At 32.7% G+C, this 24639-nt stretch overlaps 4 protein-coding genes across 8 annotated transcripts; 1 reads left to right on the top strand and 3 right to left on the bottom strand.

Annotated features, from left to right (window-relative positions):
- Positions 1–2472: 2472 nt before the first annotated feature.
- Positions 2473–6600, bottom strand: LOC118048350 (serine/threonine protein phosphatase 2A 57 kDa regulatory subunit B' beta isoform). 4 transcript variants are annotated; one of them, XM_073410132.1, is made up of 3 exons: positions 6359–6596; positions 4960–6142; positions 2473–2960 (listed from the first exon to the last, which is right to left on the bottom strand). In XM_073410132.1, the coding sequence occupies exons 2-3, from the start codon at positions 6106–6108 to the stop codon at positions 2595–2597; spliced, it is 1515 nt and encodes a 504-aa protein (XP_073266233.1). In that variant the 5' UTR covers positions 6109–6142; positions 6359–6596; the 3' UTR covers positions 2473–2594. The 4 variants fall into 4 exon arrangements, with proteins under 4 accessions (XP_073266233.1, XP_034913869.1, XP_034913872.1 ...); XM_035057978.2 differs by having other exon boundaries at positions 6342–6596; XM_035057981.2 differs by having other exon boundaries at positions 4960–6596.
- A 3900-nt stretch (positions 6601–10500) lies between these two features.
- Positions 10501–12742, bottom strand: LOC118048349 (protein NUCLEAR FUSION DEFECTIVE 4). Its single transcript, XM_035057977.2, has one exon. The coding sequence runs from the start codon at positions 12681–12683 to the stop codon at positions 10866–10868; it is 1818 nt and encodes a 605-aa protein (XP_034913868.1). The 5' UTR covers positions 12684–12742; the 3' UTR covers positions 10501–10865.
- Positions 12743–18148: 5406 nt separating this feature from the next.
- LOC118048278 (uncharacterized) lies at positions 18149–20232 on the top strand. Of its 2 annotated transcripts, none has more exons than XM_073410134.1 (8): positions 18149–18403; positions 18497–18595; positions 18678–18790; positions 18946–19054; positions 19157–19273; positions 19562–19653; positions 19746–19889; positions 20002–20232. In XM_073410134.1, coding segments are annotated over exons 2-7 (465 nt in total). In that variant the 5' UTR covers positions 18149–18403; positions 18497–18562; the 3' UTR covers positions 19747–19889; positions 20002–20232. The 2 variants fall into 2 exon arrangements, with proteins under 2 accessions (XP_073266235.1, XP_073266236.1); XM_073410135.1 differs by having other exon boundaries at positions 18520–18595.
- Positions 20233–21974: 1742 nt separating this feature from the next.
- On the bottom strand, positions 21975–24381 carry LOC118048347 (uncharacterized). Its single transcript, XM_035057975.2, has 5 exons — positions 24240–24381; positions 22975–23012; positions 22810–22887; positions 22626–22730; positions 21975–22313 (listed from the first exon to the last, which is right to left on the bottom strand). Exons 1-5 carry the CDS (start codon positions 24379–24381, stop codon positions 22248–22250), a joined length of 429 nt encoding a protein of 142 aa, XP_034913866.2. The 3' UTR covers positions 21975–22247.
- Positions 24382–24639: the final 258 nt, after the last annotated feature.

Raw genomic sequence — 24639 nt, forward strand, 5'->3', positions numbered from 1 at the left:
ATAGAGAATAAATAAATAATTTGTAAAATAAAAAGGTATTAATAATTAATTAGTTTTATATATATATATATATATATATATATATATATATAAATTGATTTTGGATTATATGTGTGGACCTAACACTTTGATTTATGTTTTGAAATTAGGTGGTAAAATACTTTATATAAAATATTATTTATTTTATGATGTAATAAGAGTAATTAATTCTACAATATTTAAATTTAAAACCATCAATATTAATATATATTTTTTAAAATTATTTTATAACTTCAATTTTAAAAGCATTCTTAACCAAACACATTAAACTACTTTTTCTTTAACCTCAATTTCAATCACAGTTTTAATCAAACATCTATTTTTTCAGACCAACCTCAATTAAAAGTACTTTTTTTATAAAATAATTTTTTTCAAACCATAACCGCTATTGTAATACCAAATACACTCTATGAATTGAGATAATTCTTAAACACAAATACAAATACTGGAGGAGGGTATTCGCATGCTCCTAATGATCTAGCTTATGGAGTCGACATGAAACTTATTCGCTGGTTTGGCATTCTTCAGTTTATGTTTTCCCTATTTTACTTCGTTTCTATAAGATTTAGCACATAAATACATAATCTCTATTTCCTTTTTCTGTGAGCAGAGGATAGCGTTGGTGTACATGGTTGTAGCTCTAATAGAGGCTCTAATCCCCAAGAATAGACAAACCATAGAGCCTGGCCATTTTACCATTTTCACAGCATACCGATGGCAATGGTAAGAGAAGAACTACACAGACATAGGTTATGGCAGAGAACAACATCATTTGCTATTTTGCCGTTTCAGTTCAGCCAACTTTTGACTGCATTTAGTGAAATTACGTGGTAGATAACTACATCTTATAAGTTGATGGTGAACCCTGTGCAATTTAGGATTGCGGGATTCATTTCCTTCGTCGTTTATATGGTCACAACCTTTGCACTATATGTTCCGGACTGGAGTTTCACCGTCGACCAGGACCGTGAACGACGCAGATACACGGTATGAAGTTAACTACTAAACAGATCGATTCAAGAAGATGTGCACTGGCTTTTGTTAACGGAAATCAGTCTCTGATCCCGACTGGTTATGACTTGATTACAGGTTGAATGTGGAATGAGAGGGCATTTAGGACCTGCATGCAATGGTGTTGGTTATGTGGATCGAGAAGTCTGGGGCATTAATCATCTCTATCAGTACCCAGTTTGGAGCCGCTTGAAGGTGAGTTATGACTCGAGCAGAGTTTAGCTTCAATAGGAGGTTTCGTCTCTCTTTTCTCCTGCTTCCAGCTTGTATTATCGTAGATGTCTAAAAGTCCATCTTTTTTATAATATTGGTTTCTCTCTCTCTTAGTTCTATCTCTGCTATCCTCTCTGGCACCATTGGCATCCATTAAGGGCATGTTCTGATTCATTTCAAGGTAAGAAGTTCTACTTCTGATAAGGTAATTATCAAGCCTATAACCTGGAAAAGCAATCTTAATATATGCAGGATCATGCTGAAAGGCTCAAGCAATGGGTCCCAATGGGGGTTATCTTACTGATTGTAGCCATCATTCTTCATTTCACTGATGGTGAGATCAATTACCTTGCGATTGTATCCCAAACTCTGAAAAGTTATCTGTGTCGGATTTTAAAATGTTGATATAAAGATCAAAACAGAACTTAGAAAGCTAATTCCTCCATTGCTGCTGCATCGTAAGTTTAACCATGTGCTCTTGCCGTTTTTCAAAGGGTTCTCCCTTCACTTTAACTATGTGCCAAACAATCCTAAATATCTCAGGTTTAACCCAAATAAATACAGCGACTAAACAGAACCATGACTCAAAAGGATATTTAAGAATATAATAACAATTATTTTTTAAAGAGTTTTTTATTAAAAAATATATTTTTTATTTTTTAAAAATTATTTTTAACATCAATACATTAAAATAATCTAAAAACAAATAAAAAAATTAATTTAAAATAATTATTATTAAAAAAATTGTTCAAAAGCAATTACATTGTTTAAACAATGCTCGAAGAATGAAGGTTTTTCTTCCAGCTTGAAAAGAGGGGTAAAAAACACTTGTCCACACCACGGCCAGGGCATCCACCGATACAGTTGTCATCCCTTCATCCATTATTTGCTGAACACAGCAAGAATAGAACTCAGAACCAACCCTCTTTTTTAACGCCACTAAATAAAATATACATTAGCATATATTATTCGGTGCTGTTTTTCCTGCACGGTATCATCACAATTCACAGAGCTCGGTGTTCCGCCGTGCAATACCATCACTTCTAAATAGTTCACCTGAAGAAGAGATTCCCTACCCACCTTTTATGACGACCAGATTCTTTCACAAAAAGGAAAAAAAATCAAAACAGATGATCACAAATCATTCTTCATGCATTTTAAATTACAGCTATGGCTGATTTTTCTGACATTTTTAATGATTGGATCGAGATGAAAAAAAAATAAGATGGAAAAAAAATATTAGAAAAAGAATAATATCCTCGAGCACTTCCCTCGCCTGCCATCCATCCATTTTTCGCATGGACCATGACCGTCTGACCCAGAGAAATCAGTTAAACAGTGATCATATCCTCCCCCCCTCTCTGTGCTGCCACATCAGCCAGTCTCTTCCATGTCAATTCTCTCTGTGCTGCCACATCAGCCAGTCTCTTCCATGTCAATTCTCGCTGCTCTTCCACATCTCTCGCCCTAGACTCTTTCTCTGCATACTGCCTCTGACACTCTTCAAATAACTCCGTGTCCATGTCTAAGAACATTTTCCGAACATTAACAGACAGTCCATGAACTGCCTGGTTCCAGTGACTCTGGATATTCTTTTCCAACGCTTCAAAAATAATTGGTAATACGACAGTTCGATTCTGGGCAATTAAACCCACTATGTGCTCATTATTCCACAAAAAAAGAGCTCGTTCAGCAACCTGTCAACAGAAATTTACATGAGCGAATACTTTTAAAATAAAATACGCTATCGCTATTCCAATAGAGTGACTAAAAACACAATGTCATGTACGTGTGTGGAGAGTATCTGACAGGCTTCTCAACAATTACAGAAGGCCATCTGGAAAAAGAAAGAAGGCAAGCCAAATAGATGGGAACAAATCTTATGGCAACAAGGTCAATTGCAGTACAGCTTAAAGAATCCTTGACAAAATGAAAGTTGAGGTTTAGTCTCATGCATCCACCACATCAAACTTTGATTTTACACTTTTTTTAAAAAAAGAAAAAGAAAAAGAAAAAGAAAAAGAAAAAGAAACTGGGTAAATGGTTCTCAACCACAAACGAAATTTCCAGCAGCAATATAAAAAAATGCATTACTGCATCAGCAGGTGCAATCACCCCCCTTGCTAGTTATTTGGAACCTTTAAAGGGTCCAAGTGAATGATTTCACCACTAAAATACAACAACCAAAACATTGGTTTAAATATCAAATCTCATGTTTAATTTGGAAATTAAAAACAAAAAATTTTGGCAAACTAACTTCTTTTTTTGTGCTTTTATTGACAAACTATTTTGGTTTTTTGGCTAAAAGAAAATTCTCAAAATGAACACAAGAACAGTGAAAAAGTAAATTCAGACAGAACAGGATATCAAAGGGAAATGAAGAAGCAACCCTGTGAGCTCCCATCAGGGAAACACCATATGCTACAAATCAACAACTACCATCGATTGACTTCATGAAGAATTAAACCCAGAGAATAATATATCTTGAACACACAGGATCTTAAAATACAATTATGGTGAAGCAATAACTCGTAACTCAGCAAATTCTCAAGAAACACTAGAACTGACTTAAAACTTCTACAAACGAGAAGCTTTTTTTAAAAAAAATTGAAACGAAAAGTTGAGAATGGGAAGATAGTAGCTCCAAAATAAAACTTTTTTTGGTTTTCACTTTCATTAATCATGCCTAGCAGATTGAATGTGGAAATCTTGTAAGCAAGAAGAGACAAAAATGGACAACAGTTATAAGTCAAGCAGCATTCACTGAAAGAGAAAACATGACAAAAATGGTCTTTGCAACTCATATTTCAGAAACACCCTAAGAGCCAGTGCTGAGATGGAAGAATAAGAACTTAAAAACTGCAGTTGATGACCTTACAACAGATCTAGCTTTTGATCCAATTCAGTTCAGAAGAAACAGAACAGCATGCAACCACATGGGTACAGTTAGTAATCACATTAACCCACATATTTCCTTTTAAAAAAATAAATAAATAAAATTGTCAATTCTACTTTCTCCATGATTGCAAGGGAAACAAGAAAGGGATAAATCTAGTATGATCATGAAAGGCAACTGGAGTTTAGAACAGTTGCAAATAATTCATGGACAGTAAGAAGAACACACATGGGCAAAGAAGACCACAGCCATTAGATAAAATGAAGAAGAAAGTTTCCCATGGAAAATAAGAGGTAAAAGCTTCTGATTTGGCCTTTCAGATAGAATGTAAGTAATATTACTAACATTAAACACCTCACTAGCGACATAAAAATAATAAGAAAATGGCTGGTCCATGATCAAGTTTCTATATGGGGAAGAGCAGTAGCCAACAAAGTCGATTGCCAGTAAATCTAGGTATAATACTGATTCACCAAAGACCAGCAAATGTTATGACTGACAAGGGTACAAATTATATGTATAATGCAAAGGTGAAAATGTAGCGAGGAGAGGAATTTTCCAGGCAGAAAGAAACAAAAAATATAAATAAAAAAGAATGAGAATAAAAGTTCACCATACACAAAGAACAAGCAATAGATACATCATAAAAAAAAACAGTTATCTCAAACAACCAATGAATTGCTCTCTTGGCAACAAATGCACATTTATCATTTGGAAACACATCCAAAGGCACGTTTGTACTACTCAAAATTTCTAACAAATAAAGTTTACGAGCTTAGCAAGTTGTAACAATCACAAACCTGAAAATGGGAGCTTGTAAGGCAACGTGCAATCTGTCTGAAAAGAGGGACCATACAACGCTGAAACTCTGCAGACTGTGTTGCCTCCAGCACTTCTTCAAGTTCTCCAAGGAAGAGAACTTCCTTTTGACAATTAGTCACTGGCCAATACTTCAAGAGACCCCTAATAACTGTATCGGCCAGCTTGTAATCCTTTTCAACAAACTGAATGATGCAATATGACAGCTGGTGGTGGTACACAGATATCTGCTTTGGTTTATGCAATGGTATAAGCGCCCTAACAAGGAACAACTTATGTTCCTCTTTCATTGGCAGCGCAAACCCATTTATAATACTCCCTAGAATCTCCAACAGCTCCCCAATCCCACTGTGCCTCTCAGTCTCGTAGATAAACCGATAGAAAATATTATTTATAGCCTTCCTAATAAAAGGACGATGCACCATAAACTTGCCATAAATCCTATGAAGAATAGTCTTCAAATACTCCCTCTCTCGCGGATCCTCGGAATCAAACAAATCAAGCAACTTCAACACAAACGAATGATCAACATACCTCTTGGCAACCTTGGTATCTGTATCGGACATCACAACATATCTTAAAAGAAGCTCATAAACAAGCTGCAAATGAGGCCAAGATGGTTCTAAATAAGGCTCGTCCTCTTCAGGATCAGTGGGTTCTTGCCCTGTCTTTTCATGCGGAGGCAAGCACCGGAATATATTCACTGAAACCATTTTTATCATTTCCTCTTGACAATTCTCGGTAATCTTTCCCGAACCCGATTGAATAAAATCCACAAGCTCCAATAAAGTTTGCCTCTTAATTTCCTTCTCTCGCATCGATTTTAAGGTATCCGTAAAGTCAAAATGGAAGCAGCATAGCTGGAGTTTCCGTAAGAACAGGTTCGGACGTTCAGAAACCGGCACATCCCGGAAGAAAGGGAGAGGCTCCACCGTGTTCATTGGCGGCGGAGCAATGACTGTAGGCCCATAGCGTGGGCTTGGAGGGCCAGGAGCAGCCCGGGACGAATGGTTAACCACCACATTGTTTGCGGGACCAGACCCGGAGTTCGGTGGTGGCCCGAACCCGAAAATGTTATCGTCTGATTTAGAGGGCTTCCGATGCCCTCCTTTCATGATTTTCCTCAACATTAATCAATTCAAATAACAGCAACAAACCCTAACCCTAAAAAAATTGCGATTGATTAATTAGGGTGGAACAACCAGGCGGTGGTGATTAAAAATTTTGATGGATCAGTGAACAGGGAATAATAACCCATAAGAGTGAATCAAATGTTTGATCCAGTCATTAAAAATCATTTAAGGAACAAGCAAAAAAAAGAGGATTAATCGTATCTGAGCAAGGGATTTGAAATGAATTGTACCGGATTGAGAAACGAACCGCAGAGAGATTTGACCGGAGGCGAGACCTAGAGAGGAGTCATTTGAACTGATGGATGAAATGCTGGTCAGTTCATCGGACGGAGGCGATTGATCCGATACAGAGACAGCGAGACAGAAAGATATGTCAAGAAGAGAGAGTTTTGGAGAGAGAGGATGAGCGTGTGAAGACAGTAAGAGGATAATTAAGAAAAAGAAACAAAATTAAAGAAGTGACAAAAGAATCATAGTATCAGTATGAACGGATTTTATTACATATTATTTGGCAACTAATTAATAAAAAGGAAACCTCTTTATCTCTGTTATTAATTAAATAAACTGATTTTTATTTTTATTTTCAAGATGTTGTATTGTTTTTTTAATATATATATATATATAAGGGAACAAGAGCAGTGTAGTCGGTTGTTATATACGTGGCTTATAAGCCAAGGATTGACTGAGTCAGGTATGAAGCAACTTCTATTTTATTTTAAAAATCATTATTACACTAAGAGTTTTCAATTTTAAATAGAAAATAAAATTTTGATGTTCATAACTTAATTTAATTAAGATTTCTTTAGGCGTGATTAATAAATGTTGACCCTTTGAAATGACATCAAGCATAGCATATAACAATGGAAAGAATGTTTAGATTGCAACAATAATTGTTTTTTAAAATATTTTCCCTTTGTCGCTAACACATTTGATAACTAAGTATTAATAATTTATTTTATTTTTATTTTATTTTATTTTCATGATATTGTTAAATTGAAATTAGATATTTGAAAAAAACTAAATTAAGACTTAAATCAACAAGGGCCATTACTGTTTTTTGTTTGGGTCACAAGGATATCACAGCAGCAAAAAGCTTGGCATTAACTTGGAAGAGAGCAGATATCACAGCAGCAAAAAGCTTGGCAACACCAGCGATATCAATTAAGACTTCTGGTTCTATATAACAAACTTAAAAGAATTGTATCTGAGCTAGGGATTTGAAATGAATTGTACCGGATTGAGAAACGAACCGCTGAGAGATTTGACCGGAGGCGAAACTTAGATAGGAGTCATTTGAACTGATGGATGAAATGCTGGTCAGTTCATCGGACGGAGGCGATTGATCCGATAGAGAGACAGCGAGAAAGAGAGATATGTCAAGAAGAGAGAGTTTTGGAGAGAGAGGATGAGCGTGTGAAGACAGTAAGAGGATAATTAAGAAAAAGAAATAAAATTAAAGAAGTGACAAAAGAATAATAGTATCATTATGAATGGATTTTATTACATACTACTTACATCATCCGCGATGCTGCTGTGAATTAATTTTTTTAATATAAAAAATATTAAAATTTAAAAATGTTAGGTATTTTTGTAAAGTTATACTCAAGAGTCTTGAGTTTAGCTGCAGCGCTTAACCCTGAAATAATATTTATAATATTAATAATACTATTAAACTTACATGACTTAAGTTTAAATGAGTCTAGTTGTAATATCAGACCCAAGAGCATTAGATATGGATAGATTTTATTACATAATAGTTACATCATCCGCGATGCTATTGCGGATTAATTTTTTTAATATAAAAAATATTAAGATTTAAAAGTGTTATGTCTTTTTGCAAAGTTATACCCAAGAATCTTGGGTTTGGCTACAACGCTTAACCTTATAGTAATATTTATAATATTAATAATAATATTAAACGTACATGACTTAAGTTTAAATGAGTCTGGTTGCAATACCGAACCCAAGAGCATTAGATGTAGATCTGGCTATAAGGTATGTCATGTCATAAAAGTGTGATAATTAAATAGATTAATTAAAAAAAAACCAAAGAAAAAAACCAATGGGAAGAAAAAAAACTAATAAAGAAAAAGGAAAAAAATTTGAATTAACTGGGTTAACCCTTCAAATCAGGTTAACTCGTCAAACTTGAGATCTACGTCATGAAAGTTTGATAACTAAATAGAAAAAAATTGACCGGTTTATCCAAAATTAACAGGGTTAACCCGTCAAACCAAGTTAGCCTGTCAAGTACGGGATACATGTCATGAAAGTCTGATAATTAAATAGAAAGAAATTTAGCATTAACAAATTAAACTAAACAGAAAAAAATTAATGAAAAAGAAAAATAATTTCGGGTTAACTCGTCAAACCAAGTTAAGCCCTCAAACCTGGGATCCACGTCATGAAAGTTTGATAACTAAATAGAAAAAAAAATTAACAGGTTTACCCAGAATTAACTGGGTTAACCCGTCAAACCAAGTTAACATGTAAAGCCCGTGATACGTGTTATGAAAGTCATAATTAATAAGAAAGAAATTTAATATTAACAAACTGAACTAAATGAAAAAAAAATAATTAAAAAGAAAAACAATTCTGGATTAACCTATCAAACCATATTAAGCCATCAAACTCGGGATCTGTGTTATAAAAGTTTGATATCTAAATAAAAAAAAATAACATTAACAAATTAAATCAAACAAAAAAAAATATTAAAAGAAAAAAAACAATTAATATATGTTATAATATATAATATAATAATTATAATAATATAATATATTAATAATAAAATAAGTAAAAGACGTGGGGAAGTTACAGTAATTTTTCAAACCTTTTAGAGAGTATTACTTAATTATATGGCAACTAATTAATAAAAAGGAAACCTCTTTGTCTCTGTTATTTAATTAATTAATTAAACTAATTTTTATTTTTATTTTTATTTTCAATTATCTTGTTGGTTGTATTGTTTTTTTAATATATATATATATCGGTTGTTATATACGTGGCTTATAAGCCAAGACTGAGTCCGGTATGAAGCAACTACTATCTTATTTTAAAAATCATTATTACACTAAAGGTTTTCAATTTTAAATAGGAAATAAAATTTTGATGTTCATAACTTAATTTAATTAAGATTTCTTCAGTTGTGATTAATAAATGTTGACCCTTTGAAAATGACATCAAGCATAGCATATAACAATGGAAAGAATATTTAGATTGCAACAATAATTGTTTTTTAAAATATTTTTTATTTAAAAATATATTTTTTAAAAAAACTTCATATCAGAATAATTTAAAAACATATATATATATATATATATTTATTTATTTATTTAAAATAAAAAACAACTTGAATGATTAAAATAAGGGTGTGTTTGGTATTGCAGTTGCTGTTGTGGTTTGAAAAAAATTGTTTTATAAAAAATACTTTTAGTTGAGGTTAGTTTGGAAAAATATATGTTTGGTTAAAACTGTGGTTGAAACTGAGGTTGAGTAAAAAATAATTTAATGTGTTTAGTTAAAAATGCTTTTCAAATTGAGGTTAAAATAATTAAAAAATATATATATATATATATATATATTATTTTTAATTTAAATATTGTAGATTTAACTATTGTTATTATATCATGAAATAAATAATACTTTATATAAAATATTTTGTATTGTTCCATTAAACTATCTACAATTCCATCACGTATAAAATATATCCGATAAGGACTACAATTTCATTGGTTTTGTAAACGCGCAACAACATAAGGTAAAATATCATCAGAAATAAAATTAGAATTGTGATCAAATTCTACAAATATTATGTTATCAAGCGATCTTCTTCTAATTTATATAATGTTATTGGATAATGTGAAACACTAGTTTTTTGAATAAAACACAATTAAAAATAAAAATATATTTTTTACTGGGTCGGACCAGTTCAATACATTTTTATAGTTTTAGATCGGGTTCGATATCCACTGTTCATGTGAATAATGGAGAAACTCTCCACTATGCACTTAAGTGAACAGTGGAACTTTGTACTTAGGTGAACAGTGGAGAGTGAATTAATTCACTTCAGTGCACAATGGAGAGTTCACTCTCCACATGGAGAAGATGCAGGCAGGACCGCAGGAGAAGCAAATAAAACCTACTTCTCATGAGCTGAGGTTGTACCTCAGTTATTAGGTGAGACCCATATAAAAAAAATGAAGTTTGGATTAACCAAACACTTTAATTCAGTTTTTGTTTTTTGTTGCTGCCGCTGCTACAGTGCCAAACGAACACTTAATAATTAGTAATGATGTATCAATTATTTATTTTATTTTTATTTTTATTTTTATTTTATTTTATTTTCACGATATTGTTAAATTGAAATTAGATATTTGAAAAAAAACTAAATTAAGACTTAAATCAACAAGGGCCATTATTGTTTTTTGTTTGGGTCACAAGGATATCACAGCAGCGAAAAGCTTGGCATTAACTTGGAAGAGAGCAGATATGACAGCAGCGAAAAGCTTGGCAACACCAGCGGTATCAATTAAGACTTCTGGTTCTATATAACAAACTGAGCTTACACCAGCGGCCACAACAATGGTTATGTGTTCTGGTGCAAGCTGAATCCTCCATTGTTCTTCTTTTTTTAACTTGAGATGCTAACAAGAGTCCAAATCCAACCAAATATCATGTATTATGTTAATCTATCTATGAACTAATGTTGACCATTGCAGGGGAAGTGGCATGGCGTCATTTCTGCAACGAGCTAGCTACCGATGACCTCCTGTGGCTTCGCTCTTTCTCTCCTCCGCTGCACTTCCAGTTGAACCTGTAACATTCTCGGCACCCTCGGCTTCCTCTCTGAATTTCTTATAGATATCGCCTCTGTAGAATTTTCTGGTCCTCAGGGTCAAGATAAACGAAGCAAAGCTTCCAAACAATGTCGCTGCAGTAATTATTATAGAAGACATTCTGTAACACTGCACACCGTTGCATGTCAAGTCCTCGCCTGCTTCCCTTTTGAGACCCAAGGCCTTCATTTGCTTTGAAGCTTCTTTATCATACAAGTCACCAGCAATTACCACATTAAGAATGTACGAGCCAACAGGGCTAGCCACAGCTCCAAAATTGTACAACGTGGAATAGTACTTGAGGCCAAAAATCTCAGAGATGATGGCGTACATTAATGGCCACTGTGCTCCAAAGCAGAACCCGAGGATTACTGATGCGAAGTAGAGAGAATTTGAAGAAGGGAAGGCAATTAGAATATGGCCAGCACAAGTGAAGAGGAGCACCATCGAAAGCAATAGAGGACGAGGGATCTTGTACTTCTTCAGCAAGATCTCTGAGGCGAAACCAGACACTACTCGACCAAGATAGTTCCATATGCTAACAAGTGACACGAAGGTGGTGATACTACGACTCGGATAGCCTAGTGAATGGCCAATCTGACCCAAGTTGTCAACTGCAGTTAACGTGCCTCCAATGCCACAAGTTGCTGCAATAAAGAGGACCAACATGTCAAGGCTGAAGAGTGCTTGCAATATGGTGTAGTCTTCACCCCTTTCTGGTGGCTTGAAAATGTTTTCAAAGCAAGAAGTTTGCTTCTCTGCAGACGTTGCAGCGGGATCAGAAGCATTGGACGGTAATGATTCCGGTGGTTCTGTTGATAGTGGCAATTCTACTTGTGGTGGATTTTCGGTCACAATTTTCACTTGAGAAGGGTGACTGAGAACTACCTTTTTGCTCTTCCAGATAACATATTCCTCTTTTATAGCAACAGCTACAGGGAGAAAAAGTAGGATAAGAACAACAAAAGCACCTCCGATATACTCGATCCTGGTAAACCTGAACTTGTTCTGTATGATGATCAAAATCATGAGAAAACCGGCAAGGCCAAGCGAAATATAGAGGAGTTGGTAGAAAACTTTGATCTCATTTGCTTGGCGAACAACCTTCATGATCCGAATTGTGCGAAGAAAAATGAAAGAAACAGCAGCTGGCAGCCAGGCAATAAGCAAGATAAAAGCCTTCGAGTCATCGCCATAGAAAGCATGGTAAACTTGTGTCATAATTGCACCACTTAGACCAACAAACCCCTTCAACAAGCCTAGAACACTTCCTCTGCTTTCTGGGAAGTTCTTGACGCAGGTGACTAAAGCTCCAGTGGTGGCAAATGTCTGTGAGTTTGCCCCAATACAAATATAAAGACACATCTGCCAGACTTTTGGCTTGGCAATTTTGCCAGTAATAGCAAGCCAAATCATGAAATAACCGAAGAAATTCATGACCACTCCTGCAGATAGAATCACCCATGGAGGTGAAACTTCATTGATGACCCCTGGCAGGAGTCCAACATTTCCACCCACGTCCTTGAAGAAGCTTAGCAAATTGAGCGTGGATTGGTCATAGCCTAACGACGTCTTGATGTCATTAGAGTATAGACTAAACATGTAGGTGGCACCAGACATGGCCATGATCAAGAATGAGGCAAAGACCATGAACCACCGCCCCAAAAGAACTTGCAACCCGAACCTCTTCATCTCTCTCCAACCACCACCGCCACAACTAAAATCAGCCCCCACCATTTGAAGAAGAAAGAAATTTCAGCTTGCTATCTCTACCAATGTTACAAAGTTATTGCTAAGGTTGTGAGGGAATTAGTAGAGCTTATATAGTGAAGTGAAAGTGAAAGTGAAAGTTTTGGTGGTCAAAAGTTAGGTCTGAAGCCTGAACAAAGAAGTTTCATATTTTCTTGGAAGTTGACCAGCACACTCGGTTTCTGGGATTGCGGCTCAAACTAAAATTGATCAAAATTTAAATATTTTTTAAATAAAATAACTTTTATCGCACAATCACACCGACAAGTGGATAGGAGTTGGGTTTTTTGTATTTTTGTAGCCTGCTGCGTGTGGATAAAAACAGCAAAGTTATTCAAAAGGTTGAATTGAAACGCTCTAGCTGCCGGGGAAATCTGTCGTTTCCAGAGAAAAGTGTATGACATGAGGTCTCCCAAGTTTTCTGATTAGTTTTGAGCTCATTAGCTGCGTCAGGCTGCCGACCTTAGCTTGAAACTGTACATGTCTATCTTTGAAAACTAAGCTGCTTACGCCATACATTTAAGAGGATGCAATTTCTTTCGGGAGCTTGCCGGAAACAGAGTATTGAAACGAGTGGAAATGAGTCATCAATTCGCCCAAGGAAATACATGTGTGGAGGTGATGATGGGTTCGAATTAAGAAGTCAATGGTCAACTACCTCGTGTACAAGTTCGAAAGGATAGCTGTGCCATCAGCAAAACATATCCACGATGATTTCATGGGAATCAACTTCTAATTGGAGTTCTTTCAACACTCATATTCCAAGCCTACTCTAATCCAATCTCAACAGCCGTCAGTTCAGTACAATGTTTTATCCAAGTATGATGTAGAGGAGACCATGTTGAGATTTTTTTCTTATTATTATTATTATAATTTTATGTATATGTATTTAGAGTTAATTTTTTAATTATTAAGTTCATGATTTCTCTGTATAATTAATTTTTAAAATTGGTTTGGTGTGTGTATGTATTATTGTACCTTTCTCATTCTCTCAATAAAAAAATCAGGAGAGCTTTTTTTTTTCTATAATTCCTCTTATTATTCTTCTATTGTTGTCTTTTTTTTTTTTTTTTTAGAAAGTCTTTTGAATCCTCTGAACAAAAACCACTACATTAAGCCATTCTCTCTTTTATTATAATAAAAAAAAAATATATGATTACAATAAAAAAATGAAAAAAATGAAAAATCAAAACTTTCTAAAATAGTTATTTGGAGATTTGTTTAGCTCTGATTAAAAACTTCAATTGGAGCAGCTTGTAGAGCTCAAATTTTGTTTATTCATTCACGGCACGAGCTAGGTTCTATTAAGCAAAAGGAGGAGTAATAAAGGAATGTAGCCAATATGAAAAGGATCGAAAGTATAAAAAGAAGGTAAAAACTAAGTTAACTAGTATTTGTAATGATATTATAATTATGATTGATGAGTATCTCAGTTCATCATCTACAGGTTGGAAATCCTTTCATGCTTTATTAAAACATAAAAGATGATTATTACAAATATTATAATTGTTTTAAGTTGTTAATTAGTTCAGATTGGCCATTATAACAATTTAATGATAATAATGCTTTTTAATTAGCATGGAGAATTATTCAAAAAAATCTACATAGATCTCCCGTTAGAATACATGATTCATAAAAAGTATAATTAGAAGGTGTGCAAGTTGAAGATATTATTACGTGGATTGAAACAATTTTAGAGAGCATGGTTTAAAAGGTTAAAAAATATTATTATTATAGCCACTAATGATATGTTTAAACAAGATTAAGTTTAAGTAGGTTTTATATGAAAATCATATCAACAAGTTCAGGAAGCAAAACAAGTGACGACTATTAATGATTCATTTTAGAGCTTATTGTTAAATCATTATATCTTATTCAATAAGCAAGCTAAAATAAACTCACACATTTCACATTACATGCATAAATAAGATTGATATACATTTAATCGATTCAAGTTTCACCAAGTCTAAAACTGGCAAAATTGGTTTATAAATTGAATCGATCGACCGTTTGGAGATACCAAGTGAACCGGCCAATCATTGTTCATCCGTGATGAACACCTGAGAATTTTACAGAAATTGATTAATCAAATGATATGGTCATTTGAATAGATCAACCGCTTTAGTTATCAAAGGCTTTCCAATAACTATAAACAACTAGTTTTTTTTTAAATATATATATATATATAGCTCTTTTTTATGCAAAATGAAAGAGAGATTTTGAACATACATGATATAGAAGTTATTCAAAAAAAAAAAAGCAACTAAAAATCATCAATCCTAATATACTTAAAGTTAGTGCTAAATTAAATCTTTATATTCTAACACAAGAGTATAAAATCTCACACTGATTACACTTGCACATCTTTGTCTCACCTGACATCACGATGACCTTTTAAAAAATAATTTTGTAGAAAAAAACATATTTTTAGCATCTTGTTCTTAGATGGGAAATGTTTTGTTTAAAAAGTTGTCACCTAGTATTAATCTGTCAAACCCGTAACCTGCCACGTAAGATCGGAATAACCTTATAGGAATAAAAGAGAAACAAATAATGAAGCTCAATCATCAATAAACTTGATATTGAAGGATATAATTGTAAAAAAAATCTAAAAAAAAAAAAAGCTAAGTCAACCCAGACTAACTTTCTAAACCTTTTACCCAAGTCTTGAGGTCGGGATTATTCCATAAAAGGCAAACTCGAAAAAATCATGAAACCAAATAAGATATCATGAAATGAGCATCTTGTGCTTATATTTAATCACTTAATTTAATTTAATTTGAAAAGCTAAATTTAATAGAGAACGAGAAATAAAATTAGCAAAAAATCCTATAAAAAACAAATTAAATGAGTGTTGAAGGATAAAACTAGAAAAAACATAAAATGCAAAAAAAAAAGGAGGAAAAACCATGTAAACCGAACTAAATCTCCTAAACCTAGAATAATTTTCTAAACTTCCAACCCGTGAAATCTTAAACCCAAGTTCAATTAATAAAACTCAATTTCCAACCAATTTAATGTTGAAGGATGATATTTAAAAACAATCAATTTTTTTTTTCAAATTCAAAAAAATAACAATAAAAATAATTAGGATCAAATATGATAGGATAAAAATTGAAGAAGGTTAAAATCATAAAAAATAATTAATTTTAAAAATCATCTCAAATGAAACAAATAACAATCAAAGAATGGAAACTAAATATTATAGATGTAAATATTAAGGGGGTGAAATTAAAAAAAAAATATATAAATTATTCAAATATAATAAATAAAATAAAAAATAAAGACTAAATCTAAAAGAGAAAAATGAAAGGCTGCTCTAAAAACTTAGAGGGTCAGAAGCGGAAATCAATGTGGAGAAAAAGAAGGAGAGAAAAAAGGTTATTGGTGCTAAACCAGAGGTTAAAAGTTACACACATTGCTAAGGGAGGGAAGGTCCGCTGAGAGAATTCCAAAAAAATCAATGAATGTCTTTTTTTCATTGTAATCCACTGCACTTATCTCTTGAATGTGGCAAACACGTTGGTGCACCAGCTAGTTTTGGTTTTTTAATCATATTTTATATTTATTAAAATATTAAGTTTCTCCTTATTCAACTTAATTATAATTAAAAAACCAGAATAAAAATACAAAAGAGCCATTGGACATAATTAAGCAAAAATATCCTTTCAAGACAAATTAGTCATTTCACTATATTTTTAAAATGTGAAAAGTTCTACTTATCCTTGATAAATATGATAATGAATAATAGATCTTGTGGAAAGATCGCATTACCTAATAACTAATTCATTGATTTTATTTTATTTTTGATAGGTCAAAATGCTAATTACATAGTTCCAATTGCCTATAATATAATCAACATGTCTCTTTTATTATAGATCCCTCTACTATTCTCGTTCTCACAATTAACTATAGATTATAATAGTGTTTTTTCTATTTTCATTTTGGTCCTGAAACTTTAACTCTACATAATTGAGCTTTTTTAAGCACCCAAATGCACATTGTTTTTAGAAAGAAGGGTTGAATTGAAAGATAGGACTAAAGTGAAAAACTCGGGTAACATAAGTAGTTTTTTAAAATTTATTTGAAAAATACATTTTAGCCCCTCATGTTTTTAATCTATTAGTTAACTGATCCCTTTAATTTCAGAAAAGTTAATTTCATTACCAAACTTCATATTTATAATTTTTCAGTTTTTTTTTTTTTTTTTTGTGTAAGGAGAGAGAGGCTCATCGAATTTCAGCCTAGAAAAAGAAAGTTGTTGTTATGATGGTTACAACCATCAAAATAGTTGATTTTTTTATCAAATGGTTTCATATGATGAGAGGAGTTCAAATTAGGTGTCTTTAGACCTTGAAAGTGCATGAAAAAAGAGATCTAAGCTCAAGAATTTTTTTTTCTAGTTGATTTTGGGTTTTGATGCGGTTTATTTTGTTTTTAGAGGTTATGGATTTATTTAACAAGGTTCCTATGATATTTTCTAGATATTTTAAGTCAAAAACAGGTTGGAAATGGGGTTCTGAAAGAAAAACCCAGCAAACACGTTTTTTCCAACCACATATGGCTAAATTCTAGGGAATTTCAAACAACGCGTCGTCTATTATTTTTGCCAAAGAATGGGATAGACAACACGTTGTCCACCCAATTAATTTAATAAAAAAACATAAAGCTTGAGCAAGCACTTTTTTTGCGGGCCAAGAGTTAAGCCTATCTTACCAAGACCCACAACACTTGGCTTCATTCTTTTTATTTTTTATATTTTTTTTAATTACTATTTTTTTATATGTATTTTTAAAAAAAGTTTTTCATAAGTTAGTACCCCTTCTACGTTAATTTTGTTTTTGTTTTATATAGCCTTTTTGAAATAATGATTATTTTTTATTATTTTGAGTGTGTTTGATTTTTTTATAAAATTAGTGTGATTCATCTATATTTTTTTTAATATTTTATATAGATTAAATTTATTTTTAAAATTAAAAAAATTATTTATTTTCAATATGTTTAATATATGCAGTTTTGCATAATTATTTTTTATTTTTTTTATTCAATAAATTATATGCATGTGTTTATTTCTACTACAGATTTAGTTTTCATAAATAAAATTCATTAAACATAACCTAATAAATGACTCGTATTGTGATATTAAATATCTTGATCTATTTTTATTTCTAAATTTTTTTAGATTTTTTTTTTTTATTGTTAACTACTTGTTATTTATTTATATAAATTATTATCAATTTATTTTATTAGATGCTGCATGAATTTTTTAATTTATATTTTGATTTTTAAAAAAAGAAATGGTTCGTATAACCAAGAATTTTTTTTAAAAGACAAATTTACGACCCATGACAGCACGGGTAAAATAGCTAATGTGTGTTTATTTATTTATTTATTTATTTATTTATTTCTAGCTAAGAGTAGATCCTCCACAGGAACAGTATTTTTATCTCCCCAATTAGCTTTTGTTAATGATCACAACTTCACCAAAAAAAATTAAACATGACAACCACTTCAGATTCCAGTTCTGATAGTTTGCTTCGTAAATAACATTTCAATCGATTAGAAAAATATTATACTGCAATATCTTGTCTAATATTCGTATAAATTCTTTATCTTAATATTTCAGAGAATTCCGAAGACGAGAGATGCAGTTGAGAAGATAATTCTAAGGACACTGAAGCTTCTGTTTTGGGGAGCTCTGTTGCAAGGTATGGTACTTTCGTTGTTTTCTAACATATTAAGGTTTTGAGTTGAACTTGTTTTTTAATATTATATCTAACAGATTAAGTTTATGAATTAAGATAATTCTTAAACACAAACACAGGAGGTATTCGCATGCTCCTAATGATCTAGCTTATGGAGTCGACATGAAACTTATTCGCTGGTTTGGCATTCTTCAGGTTATGTTTTCCCTATTTTACTTCGTTTCTATAAGATTTAGCACATAAAGACATAATCTCTATTTCCGTTTTCTGTGAGCAGAGGATAGCGTTGGTGTACATGGTTGTAGCTCTAATAGAGGCTCTAATCCCCAAGAATAGACAAACCAAAGAGCCTGGCCATTTTACCATTTTCACAGCATACCGATGGCAATGGTAAGAGAACAACTACACAGACATAGGTTATGTCAGAGAACAACATCATTTGCTATTTTGCCGTTTCAGTTCAGCCAACTTTTGACTGCATTGAGTGAAATTACGTGGTAGATAACTATTTATTATAAGTTGATGGTGAACCTTGTGCAATTTAGGATTGCGGGATTCATTTCCTTTGTCGTTTATATGGTCACAACCTTTGCACTTTATGTTCCGGACTGGAGTTTCACCGTCGACCAAGACCATGAACGACGCAGATACACGGTATGAAGTTAACTACTAAACAGATCGATTCAAGAAGATGTGAACTGGCTTTTGTTAACTGAAATCAGTCTCTGATCCCGACTAGTTATGACTTGATTACAGATTGAATGTGGAATGAGAGGGCATTTAGGACCTGCATGCAATGGTGTTGGTTATGTGGATCGAGAAGTCTGGGGCATTAATCATCTCTATCAGTACCCAGTTTGGAGCCGCTTGAAGGTTAGTTATGACTCGAGCAGAGTTTAGCTTCAATAGGAGGTTTCGTCTCTCTTTTCTCCTGCTTCCAGCTTGTAGTATCGTAGATGTGTGCTCTAAAAGTCCATCTTTTTTATATAATCATTTGCAAGCTTATCTTACTGAATGTATATTCTTCATTTCACTGATGGTGAGATCAATTACCTTGCGATTGTATCCCAAACTCTGAAAAATTATCTGTGTGGGATTTTAAAATGTTGATATAAAGATCAAAACAGAACTTAGAAAGCTAATTCCTCCTTTGCTGTGCAGCTATTCCTATCAACAAACAGCTCTACAGCTTCAGCTACGTCTGTTTCACAGCTGGTGCTGCAGGAATTGTATTCTCTGGATTCTATGTACTGGTAAAACACTACCGACCATATACAGTTTTGGGATTTCAATTATGTGATTCAAGAATGACTGGCCCGTCACTTTGTTTGCATTGCATGAACAGATTGATGTTTGGGGATTGAGGCCGCCATTTCTATTCCTGGAGTGGATAGGAATGAATGCAATGCTTGTTTATGTGATGGCAGCACAGGGTATCTTTGAAGGGTTTATTAATGGATGGTATTACAAGTCTCCAGACAGCACACTTGTAAGTAATTCTATCTCTGTGTATGGCTTGCTTCAGCTCTCTAACAATCACTTGCACGATTTTAACTTCTTGAAATAGCACCTGCCTTAATGGAAGAGAAAATCTCTTACAGGTCTATTGGATCCAAGAACATGTTTTCAACGATGTATGGCACTCGGAGAGGGTAGGAACCCTTTTGCATGTGATATTTGCACAAATCACATTCTGGGCAGTTGTTTCGGGCGTCTTGCACAAATTGGGCATATACTGGAAGCTCTGAGAAGCCGAATTTACTTCTGGAAATAGGAAGTTTTATACAATTGTAAGATTCACACATGTAATTCAAATCTTCAGTTTGTTTGTTTATGGTTTTTTTTCTTTTTCCACTAATATTGTGCCAAAGTGGGTTTGTTTGAGTGAAAATTGTAGCACTTTCAATCTCCAAATTTTCTGCTTGTGGACTTTCTGGTATAGGCAGGTACTACATAATTTTCCACGTTGCGGCAGGATAAAAAAAAATTATTTGTAAGGAAATAATATCTAGATTAAGAAAAAATATTTATCAATATCATCAAACTTAGTCAAATCTAAAACCTTCTAATTATACTATAATTATTACGGGGCATGACCTTGACTAGTTAAAATCAAACTTTAAAAAAACATAAATTTCAAGATAATATTTTTAAAAAAAATTTAAAAATGATAGATTGAATCAACCCAAGTTAATTTAGATTAACTCGTCGAACTTCATTATTTGAATTATAAACTTCATTAAATTTAATAACTTTGTTTCTTTAAAAACTATATTTATTTAATTATATGATAAAAAAAAATAAACGTTTGCAAAATCGAGCATGAACTCAATACCAAGATTTTTTTTAAATCACTATAACCCTATAAAAAATAAATCATGAAATCTAATCTTCAATAATTATGTTATTTATAAAATTATTTTTTATTTAATAATATAATATAAAAAAAATAAATGCACAAACCGGTATGATTTTCTAAGATAGATCATGATAATCTTATAAAAGTAAATCAAAATAAATTATAAAACTCAATTCATGATAATTACTTTTTTATCTAAAGAATTTTTTATTTAACAATAGAATAGATCAGTTTTATTTAATAATATAATAGAAAAAAATAAACAATTATAAAATTTAAGCATCCCTCAATTAATTCTTGTTAAATAATAACCACCAAAATTGATATTATAAATTTTAAAAATCGCTACTTTATTTTTCTAAAAACAAAATAAGATTTCACTAATGGAGTGCTACACGGGACACAAGAAACGATAACGCTTCAATGTCTCACACGGCCACACCTTGAGCAGTCCTCATAGACACTAACGGTGCTGTGCAGCCTACCCAATCCAAATGGTGCAGGATCACTTTCAATTGGTTGGAAACTGCAACACTGTGAGCTGCGGTCGAATCTTGCCAAGCATTCCAATTGTCAAACAGAACATGCATGTTGCTTCTGCCAGTTTAGGCTCCCTGTTCCGGACTTGCTAGTTCACCATTCCACTAAAGGCAGATCATCGTGCACATTTAAGATGGTGACAGGTCATTTCACAACGGATTCCCTAAAACTTCAGTGCTCCTCTATTTCGTTTCCTTCCACACTTCTTCCCGATTTTGCTCAGTTAAATCCTCTTCAAAGTTCGAAGTTCTTAGCGAGCTTCTATAAAGGTTATCGAATTTTCCCATCAATCAAAACAGTCTACTTAACAGATTCTCTGGCAATTGCTATTTATCTAATTTCTGAAATCAAGTTGATCGTAAGAGGTTAAACCCACGCATGCAATTTCCTCTTTTAACACAAAAGGTGGCTGTTCTGGTAGCGAGAACTTCAATACAACACATGGGGAGGTGATTTCTGTTTCCTCCTAACCCCGTCATATGATTGTTAAAAAAAACTATATACAAATCTAATGCCCGAGAAATGCTGATTATGTAGCACGTTGATAAATCATCCAACTTGAATAGTATCTTCTGAAAGTTTTGTTGTTTCTGTGTAGAGCTATGGCAAAATTCACCATCCAAACCCTTAAAAAGGAATATAATTATCTAAACTGTGTCAACACAAGGCTTCACCTGGATCAATATAAGATAAGTCTATAAAAAACTGCAGTTGTCAATGAAACAAAAAATAGTTTACAGTCACACAAATTGCCAAGTTGATGTTCATTCCAAATTCAAACTTTTGACGCTGCAGTAGCTTGAGGAAATCTCAGTTACAAACATTATTGAGAGAGACAGACGGAGACAGAGAGTAGCATGAGAATACTTTATATCTAACAGAGACCTTAGGTTGCATTAAGAAAAACCTCAAGAGCTGATGTTGACGCACATAAAAGCAGTTCCAAATTCAGTCCTGCTTTCCATCTCCTACTGCCACAGGTTTCGCAACAGGTTCACCTTCCGCTTCCACCTGCTACAACATGTAAGACCCTAGTTTAATTTTTACTGTTGAAAGCAGAATACCCACCAAAACAAGCAAGAAAAATCACACCCTAAACAGCCAAGCCCACACCTAACCATCCAACCACAATCATTTTTCCAGGGCAAGCACAAGGATAGCAATAAAGTTAAAAGTAATCATCTATTGCAAAATAACAAGCAACAATAGGAGAAATCTAGCGAATTAGCATGGAAAAAGAACACCAAAAACTTGGTATCATAATTTCTTACACAATTCTCAAATTACAGATGATAATAAGTGAATTTAGAAAAGAAGTGGACTGACTTTGTTAGTAGTGTTAATACTGGAAGCAGGGGGCTTATAAGGACAAGTTGGAGGAGCTCTCTCTGGTTTCCTGTATTCCCATCCAAACAGCGCATATATTTTTCCCTGAGATAAAAAAGAAAATTTTAAAAATATATATAAAAACTAAATGGAAAGTGAATAGCAGAATTCCGTTGGTTGTAACCTTGAGAAAATAGAAGATCAAGGGTAACAGATTGACGATTGGGACGAGGAACAGAGGTAACAAGCACGCTACGCAAACCTAAAAATTAAACAAAAATTAATCAAGCAGAAAGGAACAACTAAATTAATGGAAATCAAATAAGAAGGAGGACGATTATAACTTTACCATCTTTTTCTTCTTCTTCTTCTTCTTCTTCTCGGTATCTGTTTGGTACGCGAGAGAGCAGGGACAGGATCGGTCTGCAATTTGAGTTTGACTCTCTTTCGAATTCCGATGATTTTTCTCTTTTTATTATATAGATCCGTCAATCACATTAAACGACCGCGTTTCATATTTGTTTACACTTTTATTATTTTCTTCCTTTTTGGACAATTTCTTTGATGTCATGTAATTTAAGAGTATCTTTTTTGGAGGAAAAAAAAATTATAATGAAAATGGCTACAAATTTACAATTTCTCTATTGCACAATATACACAATTGAAAATTCATAAAATAAACAAGAATAAAAAAAGAAACTAACCAAGCTTAAAAAATCTTGATTAACGGAATGTAACTGAAATAAATTATAAAAAAGTCAACAGGATAAAAATTAAAAATTAAAAAATAATAAGAATTGATACCCAAATATATTCAAATATGAGGACTGCCTTAAAATTTTAAATGCTAAGTGAATCTAAGGAGAAAAAATAGCAAAAAAAAGAAGAAATAGTTTCCAACAATTCATCCATCAACCCTAACACGCTCCTTTCTAAGATAAAAAAAAGGATGTCATGAGGAATTCAATGACACAATGAAAAAAAAAAAATTTGATCATTGTATAACGGCCCACACATCTTATAAAGAATTGCGACTTCTCCTACGTGCTTGATAATTTTTTTTTGAGTATTTTTTATTATTATGAAAGACCAATTTACCCCTTAACTAATATGGTTATAACAAAAGAAGTCACTTGAAAATACAAAAATGCCCCCAAAGCAAGCCTAAATTAATTCAAAGACAAAGGGTAATTTTGTATTTTTATTGTGCTAAGAAAAAGGAAAATACAACAATGCCTCCAAAGCAAGTCCAAATTAATTTTGTTTTCTTTTAAGGGTAGTGAAAGTATTTCACTGTTCAAAAAAAATAAATATACTTTATACCGTCGCTCAAAGTGAGAATGACAAATGAATTTTATGAAAAAAACCATTTTATCCTTGAGCTTTGTTTTAATGACTAATTTGGTGAAGGGAAAAAAATATTAATCCACTATTACAATTTATAGTAAACTCTTTTTAGTGTTACAATGAATTTTCCAAGTCCTATATATTTTTGATAAATTTATATACTCTAGTGTATCCAAAGTAATTAAGTATTAAAATTATAAAATTATCAACTTTTCTCTCCTACCTTAGCTGCCACCTCTTCTCCTTTTTACCTTCTCTGCTACCAACCACCACTTTCCACCACTGCAACCGAAAATCCCATGCTCTTCCAAATGTTTTTCACATAACCATCTCGTAGTGGATAAACCTGCCAAGCAAATTGCAAGAATTTGAGGCCGATAAGTAAGAAGAATGAAATATCATTGATCATAGTTTTAAAGTTTCAAGTAACTATTGCGAATCCTAAAGGGTTTAAGATCGGTGATTTACCAGCAAATCATATAATCTTTAATCTTTATTTTTTTTTTCTTTTTTTTTAATTAACGTGGGTGTTTAGGCTAGCTTGTACACACCTCGACTAACCCAAAAACCCTGAAGTTAACGACCATATAAACCTCCTAATTACTTTAAGATTTAAGAAATTCAAATTAGTAAACTTTAAAAATCAAATTTAGAGTCCAACTAATTA

The sequence above is a fragment of the Populus alba genome, chromosome 6 (genome assembly GCF_005239225.2).
Source record: "Populus alba chromosome 6, ASM523922v2, whole genome shotgun sequence".
NCBI classification, from domain to species: Eukaryota; Viridiplantae; Streptophyta; class Magnoliopsida; order Malpighiales; family Salicaceae; genus Populus; species Populus alba.

Excerpts from the sequence above, each read along its gene's own strand:
- LOC118048347 (XM_035057975.2), bottom strand. The coding sequence starts at position 24,381 with ATGATCAATGATATTTCATTCTTCTTACTTATCGGCCTCAAATTCTTG. Across the intron at positions 23,013-24,239 it reads TGCAGTGGTGGAAAGTGGTG|ATACCGAGAAGAAGAAGAAG; the intron begins GTTGGTAGCAGA and ends CGTACCAAACAG. Across the intron at positions 22,888-22,974 it reads AGAAGAAGAAGAAAAAGATG|GTTTGCGTAGCGTGCTTGTT; the intron begins GTAAAGTTATAA and ends TTTAATTTTTAG.
- LOC118048350 (XM_073410132.1), bottom strand. The coding sequence starts at position 6,108 with ATGTTGAGGAAAATCATGAAAGGAGGGCATCGGAAGCCCTCTAAATCA. Across the intron at positions 2,961-4,959 it reads TTACAAGCTCCCATTTTCAG|GTTGCTGAACGAGCTCTTTT; the intron begins GTTTGTGATTGT and ends TTCTGTTGACAG.
- LOC118048349 (XM_035057977.2), bottom strand. The coding sequence starts at position 12,683 with ATGGTGGGGGCTGATTTTAGTTGTGGCGGTGGTGGTTGGAGAGAGATG.
- LOC118048278 (XM_073410134.1), top strand. The coding sequence starts at position 18,563 with ATGAAACTTATTCGCTGGTTTGGCATTCTTCAG. Across the intron at positions 18,596-18,677 it reads GCTGGTTTGGCATTCTTCAG|AGGATAGCGTTGGTGTACAT; the intron begins GTTATGTTTTCC and ends TTCTGTGAGCAG. Across the intron at positions 18,791-18,945 it reads ACAGCATACCGATGGCAATG|GATTGCGGGATTCATTTCCT; the intron begins GTAAGAGAACAA and ends TGTGCAATTTAG.